The sequence below is a fragment of the Podarcis vaucheri genome, assembly GCF_965113315.1.
Source record: "Podarcis vaucheri genome assembly, chromosome: 6".
Lineage (NCBI taxonomy): Eukaryota > Metazoa > Chordata > Lepidosauria > Squamata > Lacertidae > Podarcis > Podarcis vaucheri.
In genome coordinates this window covers 16598926-16625545 of record NC_138764.1, presented here as the reverse complement: position 1 = coordinate 16625545, position 26620 = coordinate 16598926, and the positions used below count along the sequence as shown (strand labels likewise).

General features: G+C 44.9%; 1 protein-coding gene across 3 annotated transcripts in view; it reads right to left on the bottom strand.

The window, feature by feature from the left end:
• LOC309533852 (flavin-containing monooxygenase 1-like) overlaps positions 1 to 23643 on the bottom strand; it is a 30428-nt gene extending 6785 nt beyond the window's left edge. The window contains exons 1-6 of one of the 3 annotated variants that reach the window (XM_082225508.1): positions 23483 to 23643; positions 8224 to 8360; positions 6167 to 6355; positions 4771 to 4933; positions 2814 to 2956; positions 107 to 306 (exon numbers count right to left, since the gene is read on the bottom strand). In XM_082225508.1, coding sequence (XP_082081634.1) covers positions 107 to 306; positions 2814 to 2956; positions 4771 to 4933; positions 6167 to 6355; positions 8224 to 8355 — 827 coding nt within the window. In that variant the 5' untranslated portion in view covers positions 8356 to 8360; positions 23483 to 23643. Of the gene's footprint in view, positions 1 to 106; positions 307 to 2813; positions 2957 to 4770; positions 4934 to 6166; positions 6356 to 8223; positions 8361 to 18110; positions 18303 to 22939; positions 23113 to 23482 lie in introns of those variants that run through there. The other 2 variants (XM_082225506.1, XM_082225507.1) reach the window with 2 other exon arrangements.
• Between the last annotated feature and the right edge of the window lie 2977 nt (positions 23644 to 26620).

Below are 26620 nucleotides of genomic sequence, written 5' to 3'. Positions count from 1 at the left end.
CGTAGATTTCTTAGAAAATGCTTTTGGTTACGTTTTGTTTTTGGGGGAGGAATATACTGTATTTCTGTTTCCTTCCCACTTTCAAACCTGTGTTGATGCCACGTACTTGTCCTTTGGAATTAAGCCATAGTTCGCGTGGTTAAACCACTGGCTCACTCGGTTCTCAATCAGCCATCCTGTGAAGCGCCCGGGGAGGATGTTTCGAACAATGTTCATAAAACGGGTTAGGAACACCATGTCCCATGGGTAGCCATTGTCAAAGACACGGCTTATCACCCAAGCACCTCTTTCTGTGCTGAGCATCACCTAGAAAGAAACAGCCTGGTATAGTTTATGGAGCAGACCCAGTTTTTTTTAAAAAAGGAAGTTTGGTACTTAGAGCAAGGAGCAAGGGAGATGTCAGAAGAGGAAATTACTGATGTTCGTGCCCCAAGCCTGAAACGGGCATCTATCCAGCAAATGCCAACCAGCAATGCTTCCTTTCTGGTATAATAATAATAATAATAATAATAATAATAATAATAATATGCCCCGCCCATTTGGCTGGGTTTCCCCAGCCACTCTGGGTGGCTCCCAACACAATATTAAAAACACGATAAAACATCAAACATTTAAAATTTCCCGATATAGGGAACATTTAGATGTTTTCTAAAAGTCAGATAGTTGTTTATTTCCTTGACATCTGATGGGAGGGCGTTCCACAGGGCAGGCACCACTACTGAGAAGGCCCTCTGCCTGGTTCCCTATAACCTCACTTTTTGCAGTGAGGGAACCGCCAGAAGGCCCTCTGCACTGGACCTTGGTGTCTGGGCTGAACAATGGAGGTGAAGACGCTCCTTCAGGTTAACTGGACCGAGGCCATTTAGGGCTTTAAAGGTCAGCACCAACACTTTGAATTGTGCTCGGAAATGTACTGGGAGCCAATGCAGGTCTCTCAGGACCGGTGTTATTGTTACGATATAGAAGCAATGCGGCCACAAGCTGGCAGCTTGGAGGCAAAACACAATGGGAATGTTGGGACCGTTTCCGTGGGAAACAAAGGGATAGTTTATTCACAGTGCGAAGCACCGGAATTAGCTCAGAGTGTAATATGAGCTGTACAGGAAGTACAGTAGGTGGAGTTTGTCTCTCTGCTGTTGGAGTTTGAAGAGAGCAGACGTGTTTTCTGTAATGCTGCAAAGACAGAAATAAAGGCATGTAAATATGTTTCTGTCTATCTCTTTCCCCTGCCCCTGGGGGCAGGAAAGAGTGGTGTGTTCTCCTCACGCATGAGGAGGATCGCCGATCGCGACCTTGCCTGGATCTTGCCGGGAATGCAGACAGGGAGGTCAACTGGTGATTTAAGTCGGGTGCCTGGAGAGTGGCCAGTTTCTCCTGAAGGCAGGCTTGAATCCCGACAGTTATATGGTCTCAGCGGCCACTCCCAGTCACCAGTCTAGCTTCCGCATTCTGCATTAATTGCAGTTTCCATGTCACCTTCAAAGAGCACATAGAGCTCATTGCAGTAGTGCAAGCAGGAGATAACTAGAGCATGTACCACTCTGGCAAGACAGTCTGCGGGCAGGTAGAATCTCAGTCTGTGTAAAAGTGCATGGGCACCGAAGCAAAGAGGCAATGGTCAAAAAAAGCACATTTCCCTCCATTTAAATTGCCCTTCCTTTCCCTCGATGTGAATGATGTGATGTGGGAATGATTGTGTTAAATCCGTGATATAGGTAAATTGCAAAGTGAATAATGTGGCAGAAACAGTACTGCAGTGGAAAGGAAACGATGCTGATTGAGATAAAGGTGAGTTGCAGCAGCAGTCTCTTGCCTTCATCCACCCTTATAAACTGGATATATATAAAATTCAAAGATAGCCCAAGTTCGAAGAGGCCAGACACAGGACCGAAATGTCACTAAATGTGTTGTTATCAACTACTTCAGGGTTTTAGCAAATGTAATACTAAGAGAGATCTTCAGCATGGCCAAGGGGAGCCTTAACCACTCCCTCTTCAACCACAATCCCAAAGACACACACACACCCCACAAACACAAAAACTGCTTTATGAAAAAGCTCCCATGGGTGCCAATGAGCGTCGCCCCCCCCCCAATATTAGCAGCACAAGGGGGCGATTTTAACTTGGATTGTGAAGGTGAACATCTAGCAAGCAAGCCAGGACAAATGCAGGCTGAACGTTCGTTGTCATATAATCTCTTCTGCAAACAAATCGGAAGAAACAGTGATGCCCTAACTTTCACATAAACTTTGTGCAAGCAGAAGCAGACGAATGCTGAACAGGCTCCCTATATCTCTGGACGATGGGTCAACAAACTTTCTCAGAAGGGGGCCGGTCCACTGTCCCTCAGACCTTGTGGGGGGCCGGACTATATTTTGGGAAAAAAATATGAACCAATTCCTATGCCCTACAAAAAACCCAGAGATGCATTTTAAATAAATTCTACTCATGTAAAAACACAGTGTCCATGGGCCGGATTGAGAAGGTGATTGGGCCAGATCCGGCGCCTGAGCCTTAGTTTGCCTACCCATGCTCTGGACTAACTATGGAAACAAAGTAATATTTACAGTGCCATACCCGATTTTTCCCACTAGGTGGGGCCACCACATCTCCAGGTGAGCGTTCAAGCTGTGCTTTCCTTACAGCGATAAAAACTTGCATAACCCCGTTGCAAAGCTTAATTGTCTAAAATAAGAGTATTTCATTGTCTGGAAAGTGTTAGCATCAGAAATGTCTAACCTGAAGAAGAACAGCAATTCTGTATTTAAAAGGGGGGTGAGTGAAGGTGCCCAGTTTAAAACGTGCAACTGCTACCTTTTTTGCTGTCTGAGTTGCTTCCACGGCGATGTCGGTTCCAGAATTCCCCATGCCAATCACAAGGACTGTCTTATCCTTGAAGACCTCTGGGCTTTTGTAGTAGCGGCTGTGGAAATACTGCCCCTTGAACTTGTCTAGACCTGTGTGGAAATGAGGACATGCCACGGCAAATAATAACTGAAACAGCACCTATAATTCAGTCCTCTGCATGTTTGTTCAGAAGTCAACCCCGTGGGTGAAGTTTACTCTCAAGTACATGTGCCCATGACCACAGATTTAATTTAATTTAATTATTTATACCCTGCCCGTCCGACTGGATTGCCTCAGCCACTCTGGGCAGCTTCCAGCACATATAAAAACATTACAAAACGTCAAACATTAAGAACTTCCCGATATAGGGCCACCTTCAGATGTCTTCTAAAAGTTGTGTAGTTCCTTATCGCCTTGACATCTGCTGGGAGGGTGTTCCACGGGGCAGGTGCCACTACCGAGAAGGCCCTCTGCCTGGTTCCCTGTAACCTCAGTGAGGTAACCGCCAAAAGGCCCTCAGCGCTGGACCTCAGTGTCTGGGCAGAATGATGGGGGTGGAGATGCTCCTTCAGGTATACTGGGCTGAGGCCATTTAGGGCTTTAAAGGTCAGCACCAACACTTTGAATCGTACCCAGAAACGTACTGGGAGCCAATGTAGGTCTTTCAGAACCAGTGTTATGTGGTCTCAGCGGCCGCTCCCAGTCACCAGTCTAGCTGCCACATTCTGGATTAGTTGTAGTTTCTGGGTCATCTTCAAAGGTAGCCCCACACAGAGTGCATTGCAGTAGTCCAAGCAAGAGATAACTAGAGCATGCACCACTCTGGCAAGACAGTCCGCAGGCAGATAGGGTCTCAGCCTGCGTACCAGATGGAGCTGGTAGACAGCTGCCCTGGATACAGAATTGACCTGTGTCTCCATGGACAGCTGTGAGTCCAAAATGACTCCCAGGCTGCGCACCTGGGATTTACGCAGTGCATGTCTAGTGTAAATATAAAGGGACCCCTGACCATTAGGTCCAGTCATGGCCGACTCTGGGGTTGCGGCGCTCATCTCACTTTATTGGCTGAGGGAGCCGACGTACAGCTTTCGGGTCATGTGGCCAGCATGACTAAGCTGCTTCTGGCGAACCAGAGCAGCGCATGGAAACAGCGTTTACCTTCCCACCGGAGCGCTACCTATTTATCTACTTGCACTTTGACGTGCTTTCGAACTGCTAAGTTGATAGGAGCAGGGACCGAACAACGGGAGCTCACCCCATCACGGGTATTCGAACCGCCGACCTTCTGATCGGCAAGTCCTAGGCTCTGTGGTTTAACCCACAGTGCCACCCGCGTCCCTTATGTCTAGTGTACAAGGTGCTAAATATACATTATTTCTATTACAGCAGAGCCACCCTTGGGCAGAAGGGATGTGCCACACCGTGGATGGCCTTTTCCACACTTGCCTTTTGCTCTGCTCCATGTCCGAGGGCTCCCCCTTCCCTAAGCCTTCCCCCCAAAACCCGCTCTTTAAAGCTAAATTGGAGCAAACTGCAATTCAGGGTTTCCAGAGATTGCTGTCTCCTCCAATTCAACTTTAAAGAGCAGGTTTTTGCGGGGGAAAGGTCCCCTCGTGCTATCATGGAAGCAACATGCTGATTTTCTGCATCCAGGAATCATTTTTGTTGGAGATGGTGCTTCAAAAATCCTGAAATGTAATCAATCACTTTGAACTGTTGTCCCGAGAGGGACATGCGTGGGTTTGCTTGTATTTATACTTCAAAATATCTCTTTTAGGAAGACAAACTCATCCTTGGACCCTCGGATACATGGAAACAATATGAACTTTGCTTTTGCATGTGTTGCTTTTCTTCCTGAACGCATGCAAGAGCTTTTTAAAGCAAGCACTAAACAGAAAGAAACTCCAGATCAGCTATACATTACCAGGGAAAGACTTGAGTGGCACTGAGGGATCAGCAAGATAACCAATGCAAACCATGACAGCATCAAAGATGGCGGATTTCTGTTTCCCATCAGTCTCCGTGACAACATCCCACTGGCCGGTGGCAGAGAAGTCAGGGCACTTCCTTACGCTGATCACGGTACTCTGAAATATTTCAAGGAAAGAACCAATTTCAACGAGAAACTAGTGGACTTGAAAATAAGAACAAGATTTAGGAGTCTGGCTTTACTAAGGTCATATGCATCTTTTCGAACTAGAGACAAATATGTTTCTCGGATTAAGCAGTGCAGGGTGAAAGACTGGAGTCTTCAACTAAACATCTGGAAGAACTTTCTGACAGTAAGAGCCGTCAAACAGTGGAAGGACTCTCCCTCATTGGAAGTTTTTAAACAGAGGTTAGATGGCCATCTAACCTCTGGAGATCCTTTAGTTGTGATCCCTGCTTTTCAGGGGTCAGACTAGATGAGTCTTTGGGTCACTTCCAACTCTACAATTCTATGATTCGAGCCAGGTTGGTTGCATACCCTAGCAATTTCTCAGCCAGAGTTTCAGATGCTTTGGTTTTGAGTTGTAAAAAAACCGAAGAAGAAGAAGAAGAAGAAGAAGAAGAAGAAGAAGAGGAGGAGGAGGAGGAGGAGTTTGGATTTGATATCCCGCTTTATCACTACCCGAAGGAGTCTCAACATTCTCCTTTCCCTTCCTCCTCCACAACAAACACTCTGTGAGGTGAGTGAGGCTGAGAGACTTCACAGAAGTGTGACTGGTCCAAGGTCACCCAGCAGCTGCATGTGGAGGAGCAGGGAAGCGAACCCGGTTCCCCAAATTACGAGTCCACTGTTACGATATTGAAGCAATGCAGCCATGAGCTGCTGGTAGCTTGAAAACAAAACATAATGGGAATGTTGGGGCTGTTCTGTGGGAAACAGAGGGACAGTCAATTCGCAGTGCAGAGGGCACCGGAATTAGCTCAGAGTGTAATAGGAAGTGTTTGTTCTCTCTCGACTGCAGGAGTATGAAGAGAGCAGTCACGTTTTCTGTAATGCTGCAAAGACAGAAATAAAGGCATGTAAATGCGTTTCTGTCTATCCCTTTCCCCTGCCGGGGGGGGCAGGAAAGAGGGGTGTGTTCTTCTCACGCTGAGAAGGATCGCCTATCGCGACCTCTGCCTGGATCTTGCCGGGAAAGCAGACAGGGAGGTCAACAGGAGACCAAGCCGGGTGCCTGGGAGAGTTGCCAGTTTCTCCTGATAAAGGCTTGGTTTCCGACATCCACCACCCTTAACCACTACACCACACTGGCTCTCACCAAGGTCCTTACATAGAAATATTCTGAAATGTTAACATGTTAATTTCAGCAGTTCAGGGGGGGGGGTCTTACCTTGAAGTGAATGTGCCTCTGAAGATCAAAATGTTTTGTATACATCCTAAGATATTCCAGGAGCTTGGCGTGTGGTAAAAAGACAGGGAAATCTTCTGGGTATGGAAAGTCAGCAAAAGCCGACATCTCTTTACATGTGTTACTGACCACTGATCTGTAGAGGCTGGCTCTCCCTTCTTCGACATCCTCCTGGGCCACAGAAAAGCACAAGAACATTGCTCATTATTTATCAATTGCCTTATTATGCAGAAATCAACAGGAAGCGTTGGAAACACCGTTAAATAGATCCTTTCTTTTCATCCACCTCACATACCAAAAATTGTATATACTGTATTACAAGATTGCCAAGTTATCCAAAACTGTGGACCAAATGTGGTCCTAAAAGATCAGAAACTATAGACAGACTTAACCTTGCCCCCCTCCACATGCTGGGAACTATGGTTTGGTGAGGATGCTCAGAATTCAGGTGGAGAGCCATCCATCCGGATGTGTGCGCAAGGCAGTTCAAAGTGGATTCAATTCACCTCAGGTTTGCATGTTCTTCCTGTCATCCTCATCTAAGTGGCAGCCTGCACTTTCTCCCCATTTAATTCAAATTTCTCCAATAACAAGAATAATAATTCTTTATTTATACCCTGCCCATCTGGCTGCCCATCTGGCTGGCTTCCAACAGAATTAAAAGCACAATAAAACATCAAACATTAAAAACTTCCCTAAACAGGGCTGCCTTCAGATGTCTTCTAAAAGCTGTTTATTTCCTTGACATCTGATGAGAGGGCTTTTCACAGGGCGGGCGCCACTACCGATAAGGCCTTTTGCCTGGTTCCCTGTAACCTCACTTCCTCACTTCTTGCAGGGAGGGAACCACCAGAAGGCCCTCGGAGCTGGATGGAATGATGGGGGTAGAGACGCTCCTTCAGCTATACAGGACCGAGGCCATTTAGGGCTTTAAAGGTCAACATCAACACTTTGAATTGTGCTTAGAAACATACTGGGAGCCAATGTAAGTCTTTCAGGACTAGTGTTATATGGTTTCAGTGGCCACTCCCAGTCACCAGTCTAGCTGCCACATTCTGGATTAGTTGCAGTTTCCGGGTCACCTTCAAAGGTAGCCCCATGTAGAGCGCATTTCAGTAGTCCAAGCGGGAGATAACCAGAGCATGCACCACTCTGGTGAGACAGTCCGCGGGCAGGGAGGGTCTCATCCTGTGTACCAGATGGAGCTGGTAAACAGCTGCCCTGGACACAGAATTGACCTGTGCCTCCATGGACAGCTGTGCGTCCAAAATGACTCCCAGGCTGCGCACCTGGTCCTTCAGGGGCACAGTTACCCCATTCAGGATCCAATCATCCCATCAAGCACCACTGTGAGGAATGATAATATTGCTTTTTCACCAAAAAGCCAAAGCTCTGCAACTGCTAGATAACTGCAGACAATGCAGACTTGCTCATATTTAGAATGGCTTGTGGTTAGGATGCTCGTAAATAATACAGCTTGCAGCTGGAATATGGTTTATTTCCATGCTTCAGCAGGTCTAGAACTTGTTTACACCTGCTAGTGGTCAGGATGTGGCCTCTATTGGAAAACTGGGATGATTTTTTTTGTGGGGGGGGGGAGAAAGAGGCGAGGAGAAAGTGTTCATAATTTGTTTCTGTCAAAGAGGACCCAATGGGCAGAATATTCACAAAAATTTTCCTGCTTGGCAGGGGGTTGGACTCGATGGCCCTTGTGGTCTCTTCCAACTCTATGATTCTATGATTCTATGAAAAATTTAAAACTGTACAAAACTTTGGTTCAGTTTTTGAATGTGTTGCAAAATCCAAGTGCTTATAGAATTATTAACAGACGCCAAAATTAACAGACACCAAATGCAAATATTAAATATTTGGCTACTATTTTGGAATCAGAATTTGCAGAGGATTTTGCTCAATTTGTTTGTTTATTTTGAATAGGATTATTACTGACGACTGACTAGCCCTGCTTAACCCAAATGTGAGTTTCTTCAGTTGAGCAACCCTAGTCAGAGATCAAGCCATATTGCCCCTCCTCAATTTACCGTGAATCGCCACACGCCCCCAATGTCATCGCTCCTCTCGAAGCAGGTGGGCTCCAGTCCTTCATCCAGGCAACATTTGATGGAGGCCAGTCCACTCACTCCTGCCCCAACAATCGCTACTTTCTTGGCCATGGTTTCTTGAGGGAGAAAAGAACAGAAACACAGAAAGAAAGTTTTTAAAGGGGAAGTTTGCTTTGCTGAATTTAGATTTTAAAGCTATACCTTTAAAGTCTGTTTCCTGACACATACTCGAATATATGTACACAATGGTGCAGTTAGATAATATAAGACTCTGGACTTAATGGTCTTCCGGGGGGGGGCTATCGGGTGGGGGGCCTCATCCGTCCATTCTACATTCCCGTTATGTTACAGCAAACATTAAAAACAAAAGAAGCTGCTTGCCAACTCTGATAAAAAAATTAAAAAAATACTCTGAGCACGTGCAGTTTCACATTTTAAGCTCACTTAAATCATAGCACCATCTATAGGCCTGCAGAAATAAAATACCTTGGTTTTCAAACAGCTTAGTTCACGAACAAGTTGGAACTCGAACGCTGCAAACCCGGAAGTAGGTGTTCCGGTTTGCGAACTTTGCCTCGGAAGCCGAACGTCCAGCGTGACTTCCACAGCTTCCGACTGGCTGCAGGACACTTCTGCAGCCAATCGGAAGCCACGCCTTGGTTTGCGAACGTATCAGAAGTTGAACGGACTCCCGGAATGCATTCTGTTTGAGAACCAAGGTACGACTGTAGAGCTTGCTTCTGTTGCCCTGATACTATAATAATAATAATAATAGTAATAATACAGTCATACCTCGAGTTACAGACACTTCAGGTTGCATTCTTTTGGGTTGTGGACCACCGAAACCCGGAAGTAAAGGGTTACTTCCGGGTTTCAGCGGTCGCGCATGCTCAGGAGCGCTAAATCACAACCTGCACGAGCGCAGATGCGTTGCTGCGGGTTGCGGACTCCGCGGGTTGTGAATGTGCATCCCGCACGGATCACATTCGCAACCCAAGCAGTCGCTGTAGTAGTAGTAGTAGTAGTAGTAGTAGTAATAATAATAATAATAATTTGTTATTTATACCCCGCCCCTCTGGCGGGGTTTCCACAGCTACTCTGGGCGGCTTCCAAGAGAATATTAAAATACAACAGTCTATTAAACATTAAAAGCTTCCCTAAACAGGGCTGCCTTCAGATGTCTTCTCAAAGTCTGGTAGTTGTTTACTAAACCCATTTGCTTGGGAATAAGTATGCTTTTGGCGTCCAGTGGGTAAAGAAAGAAAAAAATTAGGAACACAATGAGCATCTGTAGCCGTGTACATGTTCTGAAGAGATAGGTGTCAACAGTGGCGGCTGGGGCACTGAATAGCACAGGAATAAGGGTAGAACATGGTTGTGCTCAGAATCTGAGGATTGAGTTTGGCGAACATGGCAAGGGAAGGAAGCAAATGGCAAGACTTCTCAAGCCAACCCTTAAATATACAGACAAAAGACCTCCCCATGTGATGCTGACACAACCCCCCTACACTAAGAATAGGCAGTAGAATGAAAGAACAAGACCCCCACCTCTCTCCCCCACTCCTCTCCCCCAACAACAAGATGTCTATAACATAAGTGCCTCTCACCAAACGTAAACGAACTGTGAAAAAGACTATGAATTAAAAATGGAGACCACAGGTGTACCACTCCCTGTTCATCTGTTTGCTTTGTAACACAAAAAACCTCAATAAAAACTAATTTAACAAACAGAAAAAGAAAAGAACAGCACAAAAGGAAGTCGACATGAGCCCTAAATGTGCACTTAGTTGAATTTCTTCCCCACCCCTAGTCCTAGCAACCTTGTTTGTGAAAAGATTCCAGTAGCACTTCATGCCACAGGCTGACTGCAATCTGTAAGTACAGATCAGATTGCAACCCCACAAGCCACAAAGTGCGCAATTATTATTATTTTAGCTCAGATGGAAAATAGTGACCCAGATGCCTATCTGAAGAAGTGTGTGCACACAAAAACTTCTACCCAGAATAAACTTAGTTGGTCTCTAAGGTGCTAATTTTTTAAAATTTATTTATTTATTTTGACTGCGTCAGACCAACATAACTATCTACCATATTTTTTGCTCTATAAGACTCACTTTTTCCCTCCTAAAAAGCAAGGGGAAATGTGTGTGCGTCTTATGGAGCGAATGCAGGCTGCGCAGCTATCCCAGAAGCCAGAACAGCAAGAGGGATTGCTGTTTTCACTGCACAGCGATCCCTCTTGCTGTTCTGGCTTCTGAGATTCAGAATATTTTTTTTCTTGTTTTTCTCCTCCAAAAACTAGGTGCGTCTTGTGGTCTGGTGCGTCTTATAGAGCGAAAAATACGGTATCTGAATCTGGTCTGTTATGATTTAGCATAAAGCGTTATTTTTAAATACTCTGATGTGACATAACTAAGGGTGCTGTTGTTAGAGGCAAAACTAAGCTTTATTTCACCTGGGTCAAAGACCCATATGCATTTGCGTACACACCCACCCACCCCACCTAGAGGCTGGGGCTTGCCAATCAGAAGGTCGGCGGTTCGAATCCCCGCAACAGGGTGAGCTCCTATTGCTCCTGCCATCCTAGCAGTTCGAAAGCACGTCAAGGTGCAAGTAGATAAATAGGTACTGCTCTGGTGGGAAGGTAAACGGTGTTTCCGTGTGCTGCTCTGGCTCGCCAGAAGCAGCTTAGTCATGCTGGCCACATGACCCGGAAGCTGTCTGAGGACAAGCATCAGCTCCCTCGGCCTATAGAGTGAGACGAGCGTGCAACCCCAGAGTCGTCCATGACTGGACCTAACGGCCAGGGGTACCTTTCCTTTTTACCTACTGCTCTGGCTGTTGTTGCCAAGCTCTGGAGTAATTACTTCACACGGGCAGAATTTTTGGTTGCAAAAGAGTTCCTGCTGATCAGGCCAGAAGTGGTAGGTCAGGGGCGTCCCATCCCATAGCATGCATTGTTTGGTCATGTAAGTGAATGTGATGTGCTGAAAATTGAATATTTGCAACTTCTATCTCCCAGTAGTCTAGAGCAGGGATACCCCATATGTTGTTAGGATCCAATTCCCTTCATCCCTGATCAGCTGATAGAGTGGTGCAGAGCTAACAACTTGCTCATAAATACAAGGAAGACAAAGGAGCTTGTGGTGGACTTCAGGAGACAGAAGAGCAACGTCCAGCCACTTTTGATTGATGGGGTCTGTGTGGAGAGGGTAACAACGTTCAGATTTCTGGGCATTGAATTACAAGAGGATCTGTCCTGGAGTGTCAACACAAGGGGGCTTGTGAAGAAGGCGCAGCAGAGACTGTACTTTTTGAGAATACTAAGGAAAAACCATCTTCCGCAGAAACTGCTGCTTGCCTTCTATCACTGTGCCATTGAGAGCGTGCTCACTTATGGCTTATGTGTGTGGTACGGAAGCTGTACTACCCAGGACAGGATGGGGTTGTGCAGGGTTGTTAAGGCAGCAGAGAGCATTGTTGGCTGCCCACTCTCCACCTTAGAGCAGATTTATGCCACAAGGTGCCATAGGAAGGCACTGGACATAGTAAAAGATCCATTGCATCCTGGTCACTGTCTCTTCGAGCTCTTGCCGTCGGGACGGAGATACAGGACGATGAAGACAAGAACGAGCCGTCTTAAGAACAGCTTCTTCTCCAGAGCGATCTCGGCCCTGAATGGGAAGCCCGGACTTTGAAAGTCATCTAATCTCCCTTGCTGTATTATACTGTATTGTTTAATTAGTGTTTTTATGGAGCAGTCAAGTAATTTCGTTGTCCCCGAAGGGGGCAATGACAATAAAGATATATTATTATTATTATTATTATTATTATTATTATTATTATTATTATTATCCATGTTTGTTGGGGCTGATGGGAGTCGGAGCTGGCTTCCCACTTAATTGATAAACACAGCCTGATGTGGAAGACAGTGGCATAGTGTGGTTTGCCAGTGCCTGGGGCCATGCTGAAATAGGAGGCAGTGGAACAGGTGGAGTATGCGTATGCATTCAACTGGCTAATGGCATCTGCATCACCCAGGAGATTGCAGCCACAGAGAAAAGAAAAGAAGAGTCATTCAGTTGTTTGGAGAGGTCACTTGCATGGAGAAGCCATTTTTGACAGCCCAGTGATGCAAGCACCCAGGTATATTGAGGAAGCATTAGTTGTTGAAATTTTGTGGCCCTAACAATTTTGCACATGGGGCAACCACAATGCCACTGATGGAAGAGACTGTGAATGACATGATGATGTGGGAGAAAAAAGCCTGTTTGTATCTAGCTACCACATCAGCGGGTGGTGCTGTGGGTTAAACCACAGAGCCTAGGGCTGTTCGAATGCCCACGGTGGGGTGAGCTCCTGTTGCTCGGTCCCTGCTCCTGCCAACCTAGCAGTTTGAAAGCACGAAGTGCAAGTAGATAAATAGGTACTGCTCTGGCGGGAAGGTGAACAGCGTTTCTGTGCGCTGCTCTGGTTCTCCAGAAGTGGCTTAGTCATGCTGGCCACATGACCCAGAAGCTGTACACCGGCTCCCTTGGCCAGTAAAGTGAGATGAGCGCCGCAACCCCAGAGTCGGTCACGACTGGACCTAATGGTCAGGGGTCCCTTTAACTTTACCTTACCACATCACATAAGTCACTAATATGTCATTGTAAACCAGGAGAACCCCCCCTGACTGGGCAGGGAAATGGAAGGAAGAGCTTGTGAAAGAGTTGAATGAGGAGAGTTACATGGTCATGGTTGCTCCAGGGGCATGTATTTTGAAATTTAATAGTTTCCCATCCTGTAAGCATGAGGGCTAGAAATGAATAAATGTAGGATTAGGGCATGCACCAGCAGCCCAAGAGCAGAGGTTGGTCAGAAGACATGGAGGGTAGGGCTCCTGGAGCTTTAAGAGTTAAGAACTCACTAAATTTCAGCAGGTGCAACTTGCTTCTCTCTCCTAGATAACAAAGGCTGTATAACCTGTCTCTATAATCATTTCCCTCTGGTTCCCCTATCTCACTTATCACATTGGGTAGAATCTGTACAATGGTTGCCTGATATGACAGCTCTGGAGACTGAAATGACAGGCATTTCCACATTGTCTTCTACTGAAATTACCACCATCATTGTTCTTAAGCAAGTCCTATTTCAACATCCAATTATTTCACCTGAATGCTGACAGACTTTTTATGTCCAGTTGAAAATAGATTGTCCCCAGCCTTATGGAATGTCCTTCACAAAAGAATGCCTTGAGTGAAGATCCTTGAGTTCTTGGGTGTGACCTATTCAAGCTTGTGGACTTTAAAATATGCCAAGTAGGTTGGCCAAAATATTCATGGCACCAGGGTTTTTCTGCCAGCAGATAGGCATTTTATCAACTTTCTCAACAGCGAAAGTAAATATTCCCTCCAAACTTTGGTATCTAACTGCTTCCTTCAAGATAGGAATCTCAGAAGGCCAGGCAGGCATCTACAGAACTGAAAAGGGTTTATGGGAAAGTCATAAACATGATTACCCCATGTCTGGTGTTTGTTTCATCCTTAAAAGGGTTCTACTCGCATTTGCCAACTTTCCTCTTGCAGAACTCCTGCACCTTGTGGATCAGAACATGGAGCCACTCCAGAATCCACAATCCTCTGAATTCTGTGAGATGGCCTTGACAACGGCATGGTTCCATCATTGCAAGTATTTCCACTTGCACAATGAGACCCCCCTCTCCTCTTCCTAATGTGCACCCCACCCTCCCCAAATCTGCTCCAGAGGTTGATGGAGCCCCCAGAACAGATTTGGGGGCACAAGGCGGGAGGAAGGCAGAAAGAGTCCATAGCACAAACACAAATCTTTGTGCTGAAGGGCCCATTACAGTACTTAGCGCTACATGTGATACAGGCCAAATTTATTCTTCCTTTCGCAGGAAAGAATTGTTTGGAGTGGCTAGAAAGCACATAGCTTTGCTTCAGTTCACACATGAATGTGACTCTATTTAATCCACACATCTGAAAACAATCTGATACGGAAGGGGGGGCATGTCTTCTTCTTCACCTCCTTCGCTACAATATATCCATTTGTTTTCAATTTTCAATGTCAAAAGGGGCTAAAATCTATAAAATTCATAGAAAATCAACGTGCCAATTTGCTCAATTTCTCTAGGACTCCATGACACCTCCCCTGTCCTCCATAATCCCTCAAGCAAGGTGTCAAGACCCTAATCCAGTCAAATTGCTCTGCCAAGCCTTTCCTCCGGGCAAGGCCAGGTGGCAGACCACGCATACATGGACCATTGTCTTCTTAGGCTGTGCTTATCTGCGCATATCTCCAGCTCTGCATATTCCCCCCTCCCTCCTCCATATGTTAATCCTGTGTGACCCAATCTTTTCTTAATGTATTCATGATGTAATCTGTGTAACCCAACCTCTTCTTAATGTATTCATGATGTAACTGGGATGTATTCTGCACTGTATTCTGGGACATTGAGGGAAATTTCAAAAGTTCATGTCACCCCTTTCTCGCTGTTCAATCTCGCCTTGAACCTGTTGTGCAATAAACTTGGATCTTCTCCAGTTTGCTCCTGTCCGGCTGAGCTCATTTTCTTCCGCAGGGACCCGCGGACCTAGTCCGACGAGCTGGGTGGCGGAGTAGCCCCGCACCCAGATTTTTCCGTAACAAATCCTAATTGAAACCACAGCTATCCTTTGAAACCTGCAGTTCTCCAACAACAACAAAAAGTGTACATATTCGGGGCAGTACACATAAAATGCATGCTTTCAATTAAAAGTACATTAAAATGCATTGCTATTATTTTAAATATTTATAATCAATTTAGATTGCCGAAAATGACAAAAGAAATGAACAGATAGCCAGCTCTGAAAACATGCAACAAACTTCCATACCAGAATCAGGACCCAGCATACAGAAATCACAAGGCTCCAAGTAATATATATATGGATAGTTAAGCTTGTTACATCAGTAAACACTCATTACTAAAGCTGTGTTCTTTTTTATCTGCTATACGAAGACATGGTTGCTTTTTGAATCTTACAACATGCCAGACTACCCAACAAGAGTTAAATTGCTATGTAATCAATGTAAGGTGCAATCCTTTACATGCTTTTGGAAATAAACTGTTGAACTCAGTTGAGCTTACTTTTGATTAAGATCAGTATTTCACAAAAGGTTATATACTGCTAGATTTTTTTAAAAAAGCCCACAACCCTCAGTGTGGTTTACAGTAAAAACAAAAGAATAAAATCATTAGTGAAAACAGTTCTTTGAAACATTCAACAGATAAAATCAGCAACAAACAGATTAAAACATACTTCAACACTCTACATGCCTGGGTAGACTTGTCTAAACAAAAATGTTTTCATCAGGAGCTGAAAAGTGTAGTGAAGACATCTGCCAGTGTCAATAGGCGGGGAGTTCCACAGTATAGGTGCTCCCACACTAAATGATTGATATCACTAAATGATTGATATCTTGCAGATGCAGAACACGTAGTATGTGGCACCTGTAATAGTGCCAGACTGTTATTTACCATAGTCAATTTATAGACCCACCCTTCAGTAACACGACTCTCTGGCTGATATCCAGTTTAATCACACCCACCCACACACCCCGATTCCAAGCTCCAGGATGCAAATTCCTGGGTAACAGGAGCTGGAAGTAACACAATAAAAGCAGCCTGATTTCTCACAAGCAGGGGGAGTGGGTGGGTTGTAAGACCAGCTAGCTGTGAATGACACCACATTGAGAAATGTGGCAAGGAGGACTGGAAAACCACAGAACAGGTATGTTCAAGAAGCACCAAATGGCACCTGCAGGGGACCTTGTGAGAGCAGGGGATGCTCCTGGGAGCATTGCACACTTACAGAGCTTACTTTAAAAGACAGGGTAGCAGGGCCAATGAGACTCTGGGGTTGTGCGCTCATCTCGCTTTATTGGCCGAGGGAGCCAGTGTACAGCTTCCGGGTCATGTGACCAGCATGACTAAGCTGCTTCTGGCGAACCAGAGCAGCGCCCAGAAACGCCGTTTATCTTCCCACCGGAGTGGTACCTATTTATCTACTTGCACTTTGACGTGCTTTCGAACTGCTGGGTTGGCAGGAGCTGGAACCAAGCAACGGGAGCTCACCCCATCGTGGGGATTTGAACCGCTGCCCTTCCGATCGGCAAGTCCTAGGCTCTGTGGTTTAACCCACAGCGCCACCCACGTCCCTCCCTGATTCTGTAGGACTCCTATAAAGCACACTTTCCTATCAACCTCTTCCTGCCCAGTTGAGAAAACTAGGTCCAGAGTGTGGCCTGCCACATGCGTTGGGCCAATGACCTGTTGAGACAGCCCCATGATTGTTACGACAGCCATGAAGTTGTAAGCCACCCCAAAGCCAGTTGCTATGGATGTTGAAGTCCCCCATAACCAGCAGTCTGGGAGTCCTCAACACTGCCTCCGAGACCAGCCTTGTCTCTTTAAAAAAAAGAAGAAAAGAATTATTTATACTTTTCAAGTTTATACATTTCACTAATTTTACAATCCTTTTGACCTTTCAAAGCTTGACTTCCTTCCCCCTCTTTCTGTGGTTCCTTAAATTTATTTTTAATACCTTCTGCATATCCAAATTAACTTAAATTTGCTCAGTTATTTACCCTCTTTAAATATATACTCTTATAAAGCTGCAGGTTATTACAATAATCCTGTCCATGTTGAAAGTACAGTAAGTACAATAGTACGATAATCTTTATTGTCATTGTTCCATACAGAACTACAAAATTGAAAATCTACATCAGACATTCGGAAACCAACAAGCCTGCTATCCCAGCTATCCCAGCCTGGTTAGCCCCCTAAAAACTCTGGTACCCCATAATTAAATACAATTTACTCCCCTAGAGACTACCTTACACTGCGTTTAAAACCAAAATCGCATTTGAATAGAAACTGTTTCTCAGGTGGCTAGTCCTAGTCTTTATAACCCTGTACCTTCTTCCAGAAGGCAGAAGCTGAAGGAGATCATTTCTGGGGTGCGCACTATCCTGCGCTATCTCTGCAGCTTTCTTATGGCACCTGGAAGCATAGATTTGATCCAGTGTGGGAAGAGTGCACCCAATTATTCTCTCCACAGTCTTTACAACCCTGGACAACATTGTTTTTCCCCGTGCAGCTCCCAAACCACACACACAGACCATAAGTTAATACACTCTCAACAGTACAATGGTAAAATGCCATCAACAGGTCCTTTGATGTTCTTATTGGTTTAAATATTTAGTAAACCATTTCCATTCTTTTGTTTAAAAAATTGGAAATTATAGGGACAAAACTATTCAAACTGTATAGAAACTTATTCATGTTTGCTACTATAGTGGCAAGAACGTTACTTGCCCCAAAATGGAAAGAAGCAGAAGTCCCAGCAAAGGAAGAATGGATACATAAACTTACAGAATATGCAGAAATGGTGAAACTTCCCAGAAGAAGAAATCGTGATTTTTATAAAATGATGGAAATGGTTTATTGAATATTTACAGACAAATTGTGAACAGATAAGAACACTGGCAGGATATATATATTGAAAGCAGATGAATAAATGAGCAAATTGAGTTAATTTGGATATGCAGAAAATATTAAACATAAATTTAAGGAACTGCAGAAAGAAGGAAGTCAAGTTTTGAAATGTTAAATGTTAAAATGACTGTAAAATTAGTGAGATGTAGAAACCTGAAAAGCATAAATAATTTGTTTGTAAAAGTGACATAGACCATATCAAGGCTTCTCACCCAGAAATCAGGTCTGGAAGGTCTTATTCAGAGCCTGCCCTGCCCCAGCAAATATAGCTGCCTGTACAACCTGTGAGCTCAGTGCAACCCACTCCAGACTTCTTCCCATGACTTACCTGGCTAAACAGCACACTTCCAGAAGTCTTTGCTATGGGTTTCCCCAGAGTGGGGGAGGACGAGGAGGATGTGGAAAACCAGTTGGCTCGCTCTTAGCTGTCTTTTGAAGTTCTCAGAGTCATCATTTAAATGTTACAGTCCACATCAAGCTATGTCAACAGTCTCAACTGAGCATGCGTTCAGTGTAATCCTGTTGTCATGAGCAGAGTGCCACCTGATTTCAGAAGAACCAGGCTAGCAGACGCCGTTTAAGCCAATGGTACTTGTTTTTTCCAACCAGTGCCCTTGCTGAACCAGACCCGTCTATCCTCTAATTAAAGATTTACAGTGTCTACTCATCTACTACATTCTTTAATAAGCGGAAGTGTCATCGGAAGAAAGAACACAAACCTTTTGATGTGTGTTATGAGTCACTGCATGATTTAGGAGTTTTCATAGGCTATAATTTAATTTCTGAGTGTCCTAAGTGTAAACTTGTCATTCATTATACCACGCTAGTTCTCATTTTGGCTCCACTTTGCTTCAGGCCTGATGCTGCTTCTATGGTGTTAGAAGTAGACACATCTTTTGAATGCATGTGCATTTAAATGTCAGGTTCGGAAGGCAAACATTGTCCGCACTGCTGTTGTTAAAGTTGGCTTAACTGTAGCAATAAGTGCTTAGATTCTGCAATCTCTGGGAAAGGGAAAGGGGCCCCTGACCATTAGGTCCAGTCGTGGAGGACTCTGGGGTTGCGGCGCTCATCTTGCTTTATTGGCCGAAGGAGCTTCCGGCTCATGTGGCCAGCATGACTAAGCCGCTTCTAGCGAACCAGAGCAGCACATGGAAACGCTGTTTACCTTCCCGCTGGAGCGGTACCTATTTATCTACTTTCACTTTTGACGTGCTTTTGAACTGTTAGGTTGGCAGGAGCTGGGACAGAGCAACAGGAGCTCACCCCGTCGCAGGATTTTGAACTGCCGACCTTCTGATCGGCAAGTCCTAGGCTCTGTGGTTTAACCCACAGTGCCACCCGTGTCCCACAATCTCCAGTAGTAATCATCATAATCATCATAGTAACAGTAAGAAAAACCTAGATGTTATACAACAGCCTATCTCAAACTGGCATTGGGTAGGACTGATGGGAGTTGTAGTCCCATCTGGAGGGCACCTGGTGGGGGACAGCTGCTATACAAACACTTAGAACAGAGGTTTCCAAACTTTTTGAGTCCACCGCTCCCTTGACCAACTGCATTCTTTCTGAGGCACCCCTCAGGAGCGCAGTTATGCCATCCCTTGCCTGCAGAGTTGGCAACCTCTCACCCTTTTTCCAACACCCTCCCCTATTATTATTATTATTATTATTATTATTATTATTATTATTAATACCCCGCCCATCTGGGCAGCTTCCAACAGAGTATTAAAATACAGTGGTCTGTTAAACATTAAAAGCTTCCCTAAACAGGGCTGCCTTCAGATGTCTTCTAAAAGTCTGGTAGTTGTTTTTCTCCTTGACATCTGCTGGGAGGGCGTTCCACAGGGCAGGTGCCACTACCGAGAAGGCCCTCTGCCTGGTTCCCTGTAACTTGGCTTCTTGCAGTGAGGGAACCGCCAGAAGGCCCCCGGTGCTGGACCTCAGTGTCTGGGCAGAACAATGGGGGTGGAGACGCTCCTTCAGGTGTTCCCTCAGCCTCTCTCCTCTCCCTTCTCCTTGGGAGTCTGCTGCTGCCGTCCCTGGTCTCTGAGCACCCACCTCCAAGAGAGGTGCCTCTTCACACTGTCCCACAGGGGCCTGGGACTTAGAATCATAGAATAGAATCATAGAATCATAGAGTTGTAAGAGACCACAAGGGCCATCGAGTCCAACCCCCTGCCAAGCAGGAAACACCATCAGAGCACTCCTGAGATATAGTTGTCAAGCCTCTGCTTAAAGACCTCCAAAGAAGGAGATTCCACCACACTCCTTGGCAGCAAATTCCACTGTCGAACAGCTCTTACTGTCAGGAAGTTCTTCCTAATGTTTAGGTGGAATCTTCTTTCTTGTAGTTTGAATCCATTGCTCCGTGTCCGCTTCTCTGGAGCAGCAGAAAACAACCTTTCTCCCTCCTCTATGTGACATCCTTTTATATATTTGAACATGGCTATCATATCACCCTTTAACCTCCTTTTCTCCAGGCTAAACATGCCCAGCTCCCTTAGCCGTTCCTCATAAGGCATCGTTTCCAGACCTTTGACCATTTTGGTTGCCCTCCTCTGGACACGTTCCAGTTTGTCAGTGTCCTTCTTGAACTGTGGTGCCCAGAACTGGACACAGTACTCCAGGTGAGATCTGACCAGAGCAGAATACAGTGGCACTATTACTTCCCTTGATCTAGATGCTATACTCCTATTGATGCAGCCCAGAATCCCCTATCACCACTACACGCCTCCTCTTAGGTTTGGTCGGGGTTCTTCCGTGAGCTGTCCATTCCAAGGTCACCTGCACATTCCCTGAGGACTGACTTTGCTGCTCGTCTTCATATACCTGATCGACTGTAATGAGGGAGAGATCCTCAAATGGAGTCTGCTCTTCGTCTTCCATGCTAGGGGAGAGGACCTCAAAGCGATTGTGTATTTCTAAACAATCAGAGCGAACCCTGGGCCTCCTACTTCTTTGAGTCACGTTTCTCCATATATCTGGCTCCTGTGTTGGTGAACTAGCCTCCTTCCAGCTCTCTAATTCTTTGGAGCGTAGCTACACGTTCCTCCAGTTGCTGGACTTTGTCTTTTAAGAGGGCAATCAACATGCAATTGCTGCAGGTAAAGCTGCCTGCAACCTTTGGCAAGATGGCAAATATTGCGCAGGAACCGCAGGCAACTGCAGCTGTTCCCTCCCCCTCCATCTTGAGAACGTGTCGTTGGGGGTGGCTACAGCGGTCCTCCATCATAAAAAGCGTGAAGACAAGACAATTAACTCCCCCCACAATAAAAACCTAGGTCTCCCCCAACAAACGTTTGAGACTAGCTCCCCTAAATCTAAAAGATGGATCTAACTGTGCACACCGCTAGGCCCCCTCTGACCTTTGCACAGGGAGAGCAGCTAATCAGCCACAAAGAAACACACACACACAAGAAAAACCTTTTTGCTCCTTCTTCAACTGCTGCCCAGCAAGGGCTGGTGGACTGGCTGAGCAGCCCCAGAGGCACCATTGGCATGCAGCGCTTGTAGGCATGGCTGCTGCAACCAAGAGCTATGCAAGCCATTGGGAGGAAGAAACACAAGAAGGAATCAGAGGAGAGAGGGAAGGGAAGAGGGACAGAGGCTAGTGTTGCCTGCGGCACCCCTGACCATCATTCAAGGCACCCCAGGGTGCCACGGCACACTGGTTGAAAGCCATTGACTTAGAAAGACCGGCCCTGTTCAAATGGGCTTTGAAAAACAATGCAACACAAATTCACCTGTAGGAAGGGAGTGTGAAACTTAAAACCACGTGTTATTCATAAGCATGCTGAAATACGCGAGTCAGGCAACAGCTTTGAAGAGAACCAATTAACTGAAAATCAGCTAACAAAAAGGACAGTCATAAGAGAAAGATGCAAAGCAGAAGGGAATCATCATAACTTAGAGATACAGTGGGCGCTCGGGTTGCGAACGTGATCCATACGGGATGCACAGCTGCAACCCACAGTGGTGCGTCTGCGCACACGCGGATTGCGTTTTGGCATTTCTGTGCATGTGCAATGTGCGATTTAGCACTTCTGCGCATGCACAACCGCAGAAACCCGGAAGTAACCCATTCTGGTACTTCCGCGTTTCGGAGCATCCGTAACCCGAAAAAACGCAACCTGAAACGTCTGTAACCCAAGGTATGACTGTAGAGAAAATGAATGCTAAGCAAGAGCTAAAGAATAGACAAATTTAAATAACATAGCTATGATTTGAAACCATAATTTTAAAATTTAAAGTGGAGAAATACAGACATATGTATTTGTGGAGAACTTCAGGCAAGAGAATGCAAGATAGAAATATGAAAAGACATGCATTCGTCTTGTACATTTCTACTTAAGAGTAAGAAGAAATTCCCACTGCATTCAACAGGATTTACTTCCACGTAGTAAAGGGGGAGAAATTTGATTCAATTTACATTTAAAGCCACATTTCCCCCCCCCCATATTTTCACTTTCAGAAACATATTGTACCAAAACGCAGCCATCCAAAATGTGCACTTATCCAAATTTTGCAATACATTTTTCCAGTCAAATTATGTTGTTTTTTTAATATGTATACATTAGGGGAAAGTGTGCATAACAGTGAACATAACAAACAAAAATGCATGCTATTAGGAGGAAATGCTTTCAGAAATGTGCATATTAGACAAAACTGCATGCAACAGTGTTTATTAAGAGAAAATTGAATTATAATGAATTGTCATGAGGATTTTTTAAATCACAAAACCCTGCAGAACTGTGGAGAGCTGGATTTATGTTTGGAAAAATGAGAAACAAAGAGAAAACCCAAACAGACAGGTCTTTCTATCCCTCAGGACCTCTCTTTCCCCAAAATAAAATCTTGCTGTACCACCCACTGAACTCTCCCAAATTCCAGAACCATTTCGAAAAGTAAAAAGTTCCCTTGGGTTTGGCATGGGCTGCTAGGCTCATTTTGGCCATTTTTTTGGGGGGAAAGACCTTTTCCTATGACAGCAATTGGAGACAAAAAAAGGGCTGCTTTTCTTGTTCAGATGGAAACCTTAGGTCTCTATTTTCATTATACCCCTGAGGATGTAGCGTTTGACCATATTCCTCCTAGGCTCCCTTTCCTCCTCTGAACTGTCTACACTGAAAGACCAAAAGGTTACCCCTCTCTTACCTCAACTTTACAACCTGCACTGGAATATGCAGAAATTTCATAAGCTTTCCCAGGCACCTCTGGAGGGATTTGTTCCTGATCCTATCCGATCAACTTTTGAAAAGCATATGAATAACATCCCTCATGCACAAAAGTCCTTCTGGAGAGCATTACATAAGCAGACTCTGTTGGCTGGCTTTGTCGGGATGTGGAAAGGGAACCCTTTGATCACTGTCCAGATTTAACATGACGAAAGGCATGTGTAAAAAAACAAATAAAAATTAGCATCACTTAGGTTGTTTCCTTGTGGTTTCAATGGGAAGACTACACCAAATACCACGTTAACCAGAGCTTAGAACCAGAGGGGCAGGCTGCTGTTGCGAAACATATTGTTGTGACATCTTAAAATCTAAATAACAACTTGTCTAGCTGGGAAGGGTGATCTCCAAACTAGTCTTGCAAGTTATTTGATTCCCAGGAGCTGCCAAGTTCTGTAACTGGTTTTTGCGCAGAACCTCTTGTGCAAAAGCTTAAAGAATAGACATTAGAAACATTAGTACTTACCTCCACGCTGCGAAAATATTCACCCCTGACAGCCAAACAAAACCTATGATGGAGATGGAGGTGTTGACATGTTTCCCCCACAGCTGTGGCAAGTAGCAGCTGAGGCAAGATTTTCAGTGCTGAAATGGTACAAGTTTGTTGGTCACCTCCCTCTCCCCAAGCTATAGTCCTGAACGCTTCTATGGCTGCTATTTAAAGACGAAAAAATAATTGAAGATGAATAGAGATACATATAAGCACTTCCAGCATCATTTTGAATTTGGCCTATTACTGTTCACAGAGAAACCCAATCCAATTTTTCTCCAGTCCAGCTTGCATTTATAACCATAGGAACCCCAACCTTCCTGAAATAAAGATCGAAGCACCATGTGACCAGCTGTGCAATCCCAATTAATTTTGGAGTTATGTTTCTCTTTCTTTTCTTTTTTTTAAAAAAATTCTCTAACAGTTTTCCATATTTTCCCCACTCCTCCCTGGACTTCCCTCATATTCCCATTTTCTTTTATTTCCATTTTACTCACTCTGTGTGTTGTTTCCCAAAATTTTCCCAATACATATAATCTTACTTTTCGTTATATACAGTTGTGTTTGTTTTCTAAAGGTATGGCGTTTTCTGACTACTATTTACTAGAATCTTTGCTTTTGGAATGTTGTAAATGAGAAAAATTCATTGAATCAATTTAGTCCCAACATCATATATTTGAATACATCCAGCAGAAAAGACCATCTAGCCCTGTCAAATGCCTTTTGGGCATTTAAAAACACACACAGTCGCTCTCTTTGTGTCATTGTACAGTGGTGCCTTGCAAGACGAAATTAATCCGTTCCGCGAGTCTCTTCGTCTAGCGGTTTTTTCGTCTTGCGAAGCAACCCTATTAGCGGCTTAGCGGCTTAGCGCTGTTAGCGGTTTAGCGGCTATTAAAGGTTTAGCGGCTTAGCGGCTTAGCGGCTTAGTGGCTTAGCGGCTTAGCGGCTAAAAGGCTATTAAAGGCTTAGCGGCTTAGAAAAAGGGGGGGAGCGAAAAAAATCTCAAGACTCGCAAGACATTTTCGTCTTGCGAAGCAAGCCCATAGGGAAATTCATCCTGCGAAGCGCATTGAAAAATGGAAAACGCTTTCGTCTAGCGGGTTTTCTGTCTTGCGAGGCATTCGTCTTGCGGGGCACCACTGTACCTAGTCTTAGTGATCCAAATGTCACACTTTCTAACATTGTTATAGCGTTTCCTGTTGTTAACAGAGCTAATCTGATCCACCAGGAAATAATTTAATACCATCTGATTTACTTGGGTTGTACATATGTGTGTATTCTAAAATTAAGCATATGTCCTCCCCCAGTACCTTCTGGTCTGTGCAATTTAATTCAAAGGAAAAGCTGCAGTTTTCATGCTGGAGATGGACATGAGTGTACATTGGTCTTCTTGGTGCTTCCCATGCATGTAGTATCATTTCCCTGAGTTAGTCTTCATGGGGACATTCAAACTTGCTCCCCTGCTTCACATCACAACTGCCTACTGTGAAGCAGGCATAGTCTATGTCACATTTCATGATATGTCACCGTTGGTGTTCCACATGCTTTGTTTTTAAAATACTGCAGTTGGACAGAAGCCCTGCACTTATTTTCTTTCATTACTGTCTGTTCTGTTAAAGGTGATTTACTAATCTGTTTTAGCGCAAGACAAACAAGCCAATGCACATTGTCATCTTGAAGTCCTCTGCTGTCCCCAGTCACCCTCTCCAGGTGGGTGCAATTGAGCATGCCCATACCATAGCTGTCAACTTACAGATTTGAAAATAAGGGACCAGCAGCCTTGAAAATAAGGGATCAGCAGCCAAAATAAGGGATTTTCAGAACACAGCTATGTTCAACTTCTGAGCCCCTCTGAGCCAAAGGCAGAAAGCCCAGCCAGCAGCCAAACAAAGCCTCAGGCGGTGGTTCCCACAGCGCAGCAACCTGGCAAAGGGGATGCAGCAAGGAAAACCACTGTCACCTCTCCGCTGGGAAGTGCTGAGCAAAGGCGAGTCCCCAGGCAAAGCGGCTGATTTGATCGGCACAAGGCATGCAAGCTCCACCCCAGTCGTTCTTAGACTCCTTATTGGGTGAACAACGCAGCCAAGCAACACAGTTGGAGCCTCCCTCCTCCCTGGCCGGCAGGGAGGGAAGGAGAGGAGCTGCTTCCTTTGAAACCCGGGAAATTTAAGGGACATCATCTATAAGGGACAGCAGCGGGAAACAGCGCTGGGATAAGGGACTTTCCCGCCAAATAAGGGATGGTTGACAGCTATGACCCATACTAAGACAAATAAATCAGACCAGAACTCGCAATTCTGAGAGAATAAAAGATGCACAAAAGTGTGTGACAATTTGTTGTTGACAAAGGACAGCTGGACATATAAAGGGCCCCATTACCTTCAGTAGCTTAGGGCCTCATCAGACCTAAATCTGGCCCTGATTCATACCAATTACTTTCTACCTTTAAAGATGGTTATGTGTGAGAGGAGGCAGATGATCTAAATATAGGCAAAAGGAGATGGTGAAACATGGAGACACAGTTATGGCACTTCTGGTTCTAGGTGATTCATCCTGAGTACCTGTTTCGCCTCACTGATATGTTTCTTTTTCGCTTCATTGGCTGGATATTGTTGCTTTAAGAATGCCTGATGAGATATTTTCAGATGTTTGTCTTTCAGGTGCCAGCGGTACCTTTTGTTAGTTTTGCTTCAACAGTTTTAACACAGCAACATCTCTGGAATGTGAATGTTTAGTTCCTCAGGTGCAAAACTAAGAATTGGCTGCCTGTCCCCTCATTCTTTTATGCACAAGTGCCCCAAACTAGGCTCCTTTAGCTGCCAAGAATTTGTTTCCCAGCTGGGTGGGAGTATCAGGTTTTAGCTTTGAAAGGAGGTGTTTGGCAATGTTACTGATGGGCAAAAATGGAGAATTCTAAGTGGAAGAAAACCCACACACTTTGACCTTTGTACTAAGCCCTTTGTAATATAGTACCTCAGTATGTACAAAAACTGGACTAACTACACTGTTCTGCCCCCCCCGCCCAGAAAGTGATTCTAAAGTTACTTATCACTCACTGATAGAAGTATTTACTTTTGCATTATTCTAGTAAGCTAAGTAAGTCAAAAATAT